Raw genomic sequence first — 11135 nt, forward strand, 5'->3', positions numbered from 1 at the left:
CAAGAAAAAAATTTGTTTCTCTAATACTTTCAATTCAAATTCCCCTTTGTTCCAACCGGATTCAAATCACTCATATATTACAATAATTGTGAATCCAATTGTCGATTTCTTAAAAATATGTATGATGAACAAATAGGATGATACACATATATTCAAGTATAGAAAATAAAAGGAAAGCAAATCCCAGAGATAGAGATTCACTAGGACCACCGTGAATCTCTTGATTCCCTTAATATTAGAGATTTTATATCATGTATTAAATTGGAAAAATAAAAAAAATAAAAAATTCTGAGCACTCTTCCCGAGAACCGTTGAGGAAAAAATCCATAATAACAATAAAAAGAAAAATAAAATCTGCACTCATTCGACTTGATTAAGCGTTCTATAGTTGCAACCGTACACTAAAAAACACTTCTGGGGAAGTTCAAAAAGGCTTTTAGTTAAATAAATAAGAACTGCCTTGCACTAACATCAACACCAAGAATATGCCCCCTGGCCCCAAGACGAGGCAGGAAGTTGTTCTTTGGATATGATTCTAGGCGTCCATGAGCAATCTAAAACAATTAGCAGAGTGACAGGTCCACATCTCTCAAAGCACAATTTGCCTTTTGCTTCTATTATAATAAAACCATTGAAAGCAGTGGGAGAATTTTGGATTCCCTTTGTTAGACTAGAGTTCCCAACAAATCAAACAATCCATTGTAACTAATAACACATACAAAATATATTTATGTATCTGGGAATCATCTACACCCACTGACCACAACACTCCTCATCTCCCAATCTTCCAAGTGCTCATCACTCTGCATCGACTTACCTGACCCTTTCCCAACTACTTTGAAAGGTTAAATTAGGTTGTGGGGCCTGTTTCTGTAACGGAGGTTGAACTTGTTCGAGATCTTAGATCTGGATTGGTTTTTTTGCAGACAGGTCCCTTATTCTAACTGCCAATGTAGCCCAGCCGGTGAAGAATAATTGCTAAAATGAGCATGCATATTGCTAGGATCATACCAGGTTTTCCTAACAGCCAATTCTTTGCCTTCCTGGCTCGTTCGGCTCCTTTTTGAATCCCATCAGCCCAACGCATCTGCAACAATGATTTGAGGTGGGGAAATCATAAAATAGTGAAAGTGTATTTATAGATTAAGACCATGAAATGAATTGACATCAGTCTACTAATGCGCAACAAAGCATCAGTTTGAATTTTCAGAAGTCCTTTCACCTCAAGTAGCACACCCTATGCCAGTGACTTACATGCAAATTACATGATCTGTGCATTTGAAGTTGAGTAATGCTGAGTAATGAATCAGCAAAGAAGGCAAAAAAAAAAGAAAAAAGAGGCAGATCAAATTAATAAAAGAGACTTAGCATTATATTGACCTCAGGGTTTAGAGCATAGCCATAAAAATGGTCAGCCAAAACAATTGACATTGTTCCACACACCCAAAAGACATCATTCATAATTTTCAGCATTAGATTGAAATACAGTGTATTTATTTCCATTCATGCAAGTATGATTGACTGAAGGCCCAATAATTGGAATTGAAAAGGGTGCACCACTTATGTTTGAACATGAAAATTTATTTTAAACTCAATGCAATGTGAGAGAGATGCATGCACTGTGATTGACCATGTCACTATGGTGGCAGTCTTCACTAATAAAATTATCCATATACTGTCGGGAGAACGTTTTTTACTATTTTCTAGAAATTTGCTTTGAAATGTGCAACACCTCTTGGGAAAAAAACGACAAAAACAATGATGTGGTTTTTTTGGAAAAATATATAATATGATTTTATTTAATTGTTTGGAAATTGAATACACACAAACACAAGGAATGCAAGAAACAAAACACTTGAAAAAAATAAGTTTCAAATTTTAAAAGTTTTGTAACAAAAATTAGTCAATGCTACTATTCATTCATCATTTCGAATGTTCCAAATTTTGTGGCCAAATCACCTAGGCTGAAAATTAATGACACATCCTGCTCTCTCAAGTAAATTCCAAGTCAACATTAAATGGATGCATCGGCCCCAATAGCAAAAATGAGAAAGATGTCAAATTTGTCAAAATTCTTAAAACCAACAAAAATATATTAAATATTTCAAAATTTGTTAATGCTTAAAACTTCTATACATAAAAACATTTGTAAGGTAGCTGTCACAAAGAATTACGTCACTCAAATGAAATGAATCATGTAAAGAAAGTGAATATGAACTAGAAGGTACCATTCTATCCAAGTTCTCAGGTGTTATAGATGAGAGGGCTTGTTGGGCTTTTTCCGCATCTTCTCGAGAAAGCTTAACTCCAAACTGTTCACCCATATTTGTCATCATTTCTGGACTCATATTCTTAATCATTGATGTGAACATCTGCCAATTTCCATGCAATTGAAGAGTTAGGGGAATAAACAAGAAAACATGCAAATGTTACTCCTCAAAATTCATGCTTTGGTGTCCCATTCAAATGAAATCATTTCTATCATAAACCAATTGAAGACAAAAGACCCATCCTTTAGAATAGGATCCTCTAGGAACAAAAACAAGTTATTAACAGCAATTGGAGCCACCACTGAAGTAATGATAAATAAACCTTAAATACTATCAAATTCCTACATGTATACAGTTCCTACGTCACAAACACAGACATAGATGAAATTCGATACAGACAAGCCAACATAAAATTTTTTAATATGAAAGAATTGGAGACAGCAAGGACAAGTTCCCTTCTGTGCCTCTGAGTGTAAGCCTACACACACACACTCCACCGCCACTATAGGCACATAATTAAACCAAATTAGCCATATATCCAGTGTCCAGTGAGTCTCCCCTCTACAATCAAAACAACATATGTATCCATTGAGTGTTTAATCCATGGAGACCATGTGCTCAGAAAATTGTATTTAAATTCTTGGACACTTTTGTGGCATGATTCGTGTTTCGGGTATGTTAAGAGGAGTGTGGAGTCCAACACAGGCACAGCACTTCTGTAGAAGCGTCTGTGAGTCAAACCAATTCTTGACATCATAACAAAGATCCTATACATGATACCAATACAAGCTAATTTTGAAAACTATAAAAGACTAAGAATGATTCATGTCAATTCATTTGTAAAGCACAAGGTAATGATGTCAGCATCTAAGAACTCGATACATAACAATGACAGGACTTGAACCAACATACCTGCCGCATGGCTGGATCTTTCATTTGGTTTCTCATTTGTTCTTGCATGCCAGCAGTTGAAGGTTGAAAACTGGACTGAGAACCACCTCTCAAATTTGAAAATGAACCATGAGAACTACTTTCACCCATATCATTATTTCCATTAACAGCAGAATTTTCTCGGGTCTCTGGGAATTTTGAACTTAGTCCATCAGTATTTAAAGAAGCTGGGGTAGAAACTGAATCTCTAGCTCTCAAAGAAGAAGCCATTTCCAACATTTTCTGGCGCTCTTCTGTTGACATATTATTCATCATATCTGTTGCTGTTTTAAGCATTTCTGGTGTCAAATTTGGAGGAACCGACCCAGGTCTAAAGCTTCCAAAATTAGAGTCTAAAGAACCTTTTGGAAAATATTCGTTTTCCCTTTGAAATGAGGAAGCCATCTGAACCATTCTTTGAAGTTCTTCAGGTGACATCTTGCTAATCATATTCGAGGCAGTCTTAAACATGTCAGGTGAATACTCTCCAGATTTTCCAGCACTTAAAGCAGCCAGAGTATCAGGATCAGCATTAGACATGAAATTCTGAAATGATCTACAGAACACACACACACAGACAGAGATAATCAGGTTTAACTGGAATATTTTATTCTTTTCAAATGACAATGAACAGAGCCAAAAACAAAGCAAAAATAATGATAATAACAAGCAAATTATCTCCTTTTTTTTCTCTCTATTTTTATTTTTTTCTTTTTATGGTTTTATTTTCCTTCCTAAACATATTCTTAGCCTAACTTTTTTAAACTTTTTTTCCCTTTTTTATGAGGCAAAATTATCAAATTAAATGTATTCGATTTGATTCGATTTGATCCTTCCTATTCAAAATTTATTTTAACATTAAATATTTATGTTGATCTTTCATAAAATTCATTACATATCAATATTTAATTTTGAAATTATTCCTTTTCTCAAGGAATTTTGAGAAAATGGGATCTATAAAATTTCAATATTTCTTTTTAATTATTATTTTTCCAAATAGTAAAAAAATTATGTAATTCATCTAATATTTTTTCAATAAAAGCTTATTTTATTTGTTATTTTTTTATATATTTAAAATTATTTTTAAATATTTATAAATTAAAAAAATCAGTGCCTGAAAGGCTTACACCTCAATGCTTCAAGGCTTATGACTAATCTCATGGGTATTTTCACCTTTAAAAACTTTGGTAATAACAAAAAAAGAAGAGATTACCATGCTTCAAGCCCAACTCAAGTCTAATATGATGGAATGCACCTCGTGTACATGAATGTTCCTTATTCCAGTAATATTGTTTTTTCATTTTTTTTTAATTAAAAAAAAAATTTGAGATTACTTATACTTATGCATACCTTCATTACCAATGCTACTAGTATAGTAATAAGAAAATGATAGTAACAGAAACAAGAACAGTGATATCATTAATAAATTAGGGCAGCATAAGTGTGTGTGTGTATATATATATATATATGTTGCCTAATTCAATCATTTTTGTTGAAGTACCTTTTAAGATACTCCATAAAACAAGTACACCATCAAAACTAAGCCAAAATTACTATCAAGTGAACTATTCCTTTGTGGATCGAAACAAACCTGATAGCTTCAGGGTCATCTTTCAAAGTTTGCAAGTACTCTGAATTAGTTGTTAGATCCTCACTGTTGGTCCCACTTTGACTCTTACGGCAAGCACCATTTTCCTGTGGTTGTGTAACACAGTTTTCCATGGCAGAACATTTTCCATTTCCAGTTGACACAGCTTCTTCAGTTATTTCTTCAATCACCAATTCTATCAGACCAACAAAGGATACAAGATTATTAAGAGCTTGGAAAAGGGGGAAAAAAAGAGGGGGTGTGGGGTGGAGAAACAAGGAAAGAAGGGAAAAAAAGAGGCAGGAAGATATGTGCCAGATCAAGTATTTACAGCATAAGTTTAGAAATATGAAAGAATGAAGGGAAAACATACTTCTCTGTGCAGGCTCACCACCTTGTTTTATTAATTTTTCCTTCACATCCCTGTAATAATTGAGATACATTATCACAAAATCTCAAATTAAACACCTACTTTAATATATCATGGTTTAAATAAACTTGATGAACAAAGCAGAAAACAGAAGGTTATACATTGTGGAACTAGTTCTACATAATGTAAGCATATTTCTGTCAAAAATGTTAATTGTAACCTAGGATAGTTGGGTCTTTCAGATGTGTTGAAGACCTTTGGGACAATTTTTTTTTTTTTTGATTGGCAAACACACAAAAAACATATATTAGAAAAGGGCCCCTTGAGGCAGACCTAAAAGCATACAAGGAGTATACAAGAGACGCCCAAGGGCATAAAAGAAGCGGAAATACAATACCAGCCCTCACCTAGCACCTAGCCAATAAAAAAAACTGAGTAAAGAGAGAGAACCATCATTTACAACCGACTTAGTCCATAACCAAAGATTACAAACAAAAATTTTTTTCAACCTATGCATCGAAAGCTCCTCATTATCAAAAGCAATCCTATTTCTTTCCTTCCAAACCACCCAAAAAATACACAAAGGGGCTGCCTTCCACACCTTTCTACGCTTTTTGCCCAATTTAAAGCCACCCCAACTACTAAGGGTATCTCTAACCGAATAAGGCAGGACCCAAATAACACCAAAAAGAGCAAACAATAACTCTCATAATACTCTTGCCCTGGAGCACTGAATAAGAATATAATCAATAGACTTTTCTTCCTCACAACAAAGAAAGCATTTGTTAGCTAAATACCGACCCCTCTTTTTGAGTTGATCCAAAGTTAGCACCTTACCCCAAAAAGTTTCCCAAGCAAAGAAACACACTTTAGTAGGCACACAAGGATTCCAAATAATGTTGATAGGGAACTGAACAACTCTTCTTGAAACTAAAATACTATAAAGAGATTTAGCTGAGAAGATCTCATCCTTTGTCTCTTTCCACAACATTCTATCTTCCATAAGAGGATTAAGCCTCCTACCCCGGATTGTCAAAAGTAATCTCTCCACCTCCTCCACCTCCCAGTCATTAAAGGGCCTAGAGAAGCTAGGACTCCAAACCCCTTCTCCTCCCGAATGATCCCACATCTCCTCTATCCAAGCCTCTTTATATGTTGCAAAGGCATACAAAGACCTTTGGGACAATTGAATCATAACTCGGTGGCTTAGCAATGAAGAACATCACAAAATCCAAGTGTTGCACCCAATTGTTAGGAAGTTGTTCCCTGGCATACAGGGCAGAAAGCACCGGAGCTGTAACAGGCACTCATAATGATTTTTTACTGATTAGGTGATAAGGTCTCAACTGCTTACTCTGAGCCTTTTCTTGCTCAGCCACTAAGAGCTCTTCATAGTGTTTCAAATCCTTTTCTACAAACATGGGCCCTTTAGAGCAAGGTTCTTTAGAATGAGGTTCTCTTCAACAATACAAAATTTAGATGAAGAAAGAATAATAAGAACACTGTGAGGGTTATAATAAGTGTGAAGGAATCTTAATACCAATAACAAGGGATTAATTGCTTCATAAATTCATCTCAGAATTCATGTATTTATGCTAAAGGAGATTTGTCTCTCCATGAGTCACATGTTCTGTACTTCATCAAATTGAAATTGGAGTTTTAAAGTCATATGAGAAGTGAACTTTGCATAATCTAGAGAGAAGAAATAAATAAAGATGTGTCACATGTTCAGAAGCCATGTAAAGAAGGAAACTACATGAATGAAGGTTCTTCAGAGAGAGAGAGAGAGAGGCAGAGAGAGACAGTGAGAGAGAGGAGGGATTGAATTTCAAATTAGTTTGAAAGAGAGAACTACCCCGGAGGGAAATAGAAGTTTTGAGAACCAGACATTAGTTTCTACTGGTGCTTTTCTAAATCTCAGTTCTGCTATAGTAGACTGCTAAGGTATTTTAGAGATTAATCCTTAAATGTCCAGTCATCTTCTTCAAATTCTCAAGCAGTTGATAATTGATGCTGGTTTTGGTCTTCTGCTGAGATAAGCTTCAATGAGATGCTGAAGGAAGAGCTGGTCATAAGACTTCAGTAGAAGAGTGATTCCTTGTGCTTTGATGAGGCATCAAAGCAAGAGACTATTGAGATGCTAATTGTGAGGTAATCTAAAAATGCACAACTGAGTTACTCTAAACAAGAGGCTTTGTGACTGATTTGGAGCTTAAGCAGGTAAGATAGTCAGTTATAATCTTTTTATCATAGTAGATTTATTGGCTGTGATGGTTGATCATGGTTTTTGACCTCCAGTAGGTTTTCCACGTAATTCTCTATGCTTTAACTTGTTTGATTTCTGTGTGTTCTTAAAAACAATCTAGTCTCTATCTAAGCTAATATTCAGATGATATCAATCATAACTATAATCTCTCTTTGATCTTTGCATAACCTAGTTTGATTACACATTTGTAGATTAAACTGAAATAAAATCAATTGTAGTTAAATTGTGGTACTGGCACATCTAACATGGGATAAATAATCAAGAGAACAAAGCAACTTGAATTTAAGTGTAATTACATGTTCAGGGATATGACAGTTGATTCTGAGCATAGATCCTAGGGTGTATAAGCTGTTTCTAGGTCCAAAGAGGTTTTATGGAGAGAGCATAATACATTGTCACACTAGCAAATTCATGAAAATTTTTTATGCACAAACACAGAGGCAAAGGCCAATCTGGCTTTCCCAAATGTTAGGGCACCTATGAGATTGCCTATAAACTGAAGAATCCAGATTCTATTCTTATTAAGGCAAAGACTTGATATACTTTAAAAGTAACATGAAAACATCAGTCATATAAGTATGGAATGTGTTGTCACAAAAACATGAACCAAGGCAACTTTGGCACATTGCTCACTCAAAGTGTGGGCCATGTAGCTCAGTTTCATGCATATGGCAAGGCCCAACAAAACCAATCTGCATTCTGTACAAGAATAACATGCATGTTAATAAAACAAAAGCATACCTTAAGACTTCTCCAATAGTTTCATCTTCAGGGGAAACTCCATATGCCTTGTTTAAATCAGAGACAGCATCCTGACGTATATCAGAAAGTTCATCAGATAACAGAAGCAGGCAACCAGACATTGCATGATTTTAATATCTTTTAACGAGTGAAATAACAGTCTATCTGAGTACATAAATAAACTCACGTTTAATTGTCCTAATTCCTTGTATGCTTGACCCCTCCTGTAAAGAGCTTTGACATTCTTTGGATCATATGCCAGAACCTGAAGTAATATTTTTAAAATCAAAAGTATAAAATAAAAGACAGAAAAGATGGTCTACTCTATGAAAGGCATGCATCTTACACCAAAGCAAAGAAATGAATAATAGATAAGGCCATTCATCTCCTCTTAGGTAGGAGGAAAGAAGGCAAAAGGAAAAACTTTTCAGCTTATGTCCTCTTCTTCTAATTCTAGACATACCATAGCACTTTAACAATTGCATACATATCTTTATTATCACTGATGCCAATTTCCATTTTTTGCTGTATAGTGTTCTGTGCTATGTTTGTAGATGAACAACTTAAATTGACAAACTTATATTATACGTGTCAACATTAGAAGACATAATGCCTAGTTCATACCTCAGTGCCTTCCTGTATGCACTCATCATATTGCTTTGTCTTCAAATAACATGACATCAAGTTCAGTGAGCATGCTAACAGGAGTGTCCTTCCTTTGGAAGCAGGAATGCCTGTTAGATTTTTCTTTGCCTAAAGGGGTAAAATAGGAAAATGAGAACTATATCATCCAAAAGGAAATCAAGAGAACTGACTGATGCTGCACTTACTAGCAAATATTTCTGAGAGGCTTCATTGAACTTTCCTTTATTATGAAGCTCATTCCCCTGCCAAGTTAAAATTGGTTCCATAAATACAGAGCAGATACCACTATACTATATGATGATTTGTTCAGCTAATAATTCTAGCTGTGAATTCGCCTCTGGTGAGATATGTTGAGAGACTGGTGAACTGCAAGTGCAATTTCTTATTGATGCAAGACATGAATGGTCCAACATGTTGGAAAGTCAAAATGAATTTCAATGTTTTGATTGTGGATGGTCACCTGTTTTTTCAGCATCTGAGCTGCATTTATTTGGTAAGTGATCTGGGAATCAGCACGGGCACGCATTGCTGCTATCTCTTCAGGTGAAGAATTAGCCATCTTCTCACCAATCTCTGCCATCTCCTCTGGACGGGCATACTTCAACTGTTCTGCAGCATTTCTCAAGTCTTCAGGTCTCATGTTCATCATGGTTTCTGAGGCCATTCTCATCAACTCGGGATTAGCCATCATCTGACTTGCCAAAGAAGCATGAACAAAATCAGGAGATATAGAAAATACCACTTAACTGGGACAAGCTAGAAACAAAATAGAACTGTGTAAGAAATCAAAGCCCATTAAGTTGCAGATAAATAAAGCTTGCAAAACATATGCAACTTTAAATGTTAGCTAGTGCACCATTCACATATATCAGTTTCGTTAACACTAAAGGTCAATGTCCAGTTATTAAGGTTTGATCTGAGATCTAAGTTCAACCAAACTCAACAGATATTTTAGAAAATACCCAGTTCTCTAACCTCAATATTTTCAATATTCAGAAAGCAGATTAAAGAATATGTTACAAAATTTTGTAATCAAATAAATCAACATACCCAAAAGCATTTATGCTGTGTTTGGTTACCAAGGAATAAAATACAAAAAACTATTCCATTCTCTTGGAGACTATATAATATATTGTTTAAGAATCCACCCCCAGCCCCTAGAAAATCGAATGAAAAATCAAATAAAAATTTTCCCAGATCAATTAACCCTGGATAAACTCCACAAGACTAAAAACTTCATTTAAAAATGGAAGATCACTGACACAATGTTTTTTCTCTCAATTGTAAAAATCTCACCAACAAGAAAATCCCTCTCAATTGCCAGCAAAATGCATCAAACATAACATCCACCCGCACATAATTTCAGCAAATTTTCTACATGGATATCAACCGAAAATTAAAAAAAGGATTTTTGTGGTTCAATTTCAAACATGCCGACAGAAAACCACATTTGAAAAAACGAAAATTATCCTCAGAATCCAGAATCCACATATACACAAATCAAAAACCAAAAAATAAAGGACCTGTTCTTGGATCTTGGCGAATTCAGTGGGAGACATGCGATTCATCTGTTCCTGCGCGAGTCTGATTAACTCAGGATCCATCATGGCGGAGTTGTGCATTTTTCGGGAATAATCGAATCAGATCTCAACGTTAAACGAGCTAGCTAGTGCCAATCGGAGGCAACAGAGGGGAATTGAATTTTGAAGGGTAAGAAGTGTAAATATATCCAAAATTGGGTTCCTCTATGGTTGATGGAAGAAGACGCCCTCCAGACCTGAAGGCAATTTTGTAAAAGGAGACCGGGGAAGAGGTGGGCCGAAAGGGGCAGCGTGAAATTACCTTAATACCCTTATAACTTTCAAATCCTTTTTCTTGATCTATGGCTTTCGCTTTTTCAGATGGAAAGGGAGGCTATAGTCGTGGCTTGCGGGAAAACGTGACTTGCACTGGGCACTCGGTTGATCCGACTTTACTAGGAATTAATGTTTGCTCCCACGTTGGACTTATTTATAATAATACCTACTTTAAACTATCATACGTGAGATTTCCATACACTTATTCACTCTCCGTTTTTAAGGGAAAAAAAATTCTGGTATATAATGCGATGTTCGTATCGGTAAGAAAGTTCTCAGGGTTTATATATATATATATATATTCTTCTTAACCTTATAAATGCATTTAGATTAAAATTAAGAGAGTCCTTTTGACCCAGAGCAAAAAATATTTATAAAATTGGGTGAGAGTTTGTTTGGTTCCAAAGTAAATGTTTCTTTTGGATTCAAAAAATAGTTAATATTTACAAGATTGGGTGAGGGTTTGTTT

The 11135-nt window shown here is 35.2% G+C and overlaps 1 protein-coding gene across 2 annotated transcripts; it reads right to left on the reverse strand.

Moving 5' to 3' along the window:
- Positions 1–587: 587 nt before the first annotated feature.
- On the reverse strand, positions 588–10787 carry LOC100249682 (outer envelope protein 61). 2 transcript variants are annotated; one of them, XM_002272693.5, is made up of 11 exons: positions 10334–10787; positions 9271–9501; positions 8996–9052; positions 8790–8918; positions 8353–8430; positions 8166–8236; positions 5162–5211; positions 4792–4984; positions 3183–3756; positions 2229–2372; positions 588–1087 (listed from the first exon to the last, which is right to left on the reverse strand). In XM_002272693.5, exons 1-11 carry the CDS (start codon positions 10430–10432, stop codon positions 941–943), a joined length of 1773 nt encoding a protein of 590 aa, XP_002272729.1. In that variant the 5' UTR covers positions 10433–10787; the 3' UTR covers positions 588–940. The 2 variants fall into 2 exon arrangements, with proteins under 2 accessions (XP_002272729.1, XP_010651628.1); XM_010653326.3 differs by having other exon boundaries at positions 3183–3702; positions 10334–10728.
- Positions 10788–11135: the final 348 nt, after the last annotated feature.

The sequence above is a fragment of the Vitis vinifera genome, chromosome 6, assembly GCF_030704535.1.
Source record: "Vitis vinifera cultivar Pinot Noir 40024 chromosome 6, ASM3070453v1".
Classification (NCBI taxonomy): Eukaryota; Viridiplantae; Streptophyta; class Magnoliopsida; order Vitales; family Vitaceae; genus Vitis; species Vitis vinifera.

What these genes read in the sequence shown, in the direction of transcription:
- LOC100249682 (XM_002272693.5), bottom strand. Translation starts at nt 10,432, where the DNA reads ATGCACAACTCCGCCATGATGGATCCTGAGTTAATCAGACTCGCGCAG. An exon ending in CCTCTCAGAAATATTTGCTA is followed by an intron (nt 8,919 to 8,995) that starts GTAAGTGCAGCA and finishes TTACCCCTTTAG; the next exon opens with GCAAAGAAAAATCTAACAGG. An exon ending in AGGAATTAGGACAATTAAAC is followed by an intron (nt 8,237 to 8,352) that starts GTGAGTTTATTT and finishes GATATACGTCAG; the next exon opens with GATGCTGTCTCTGATTTAAA.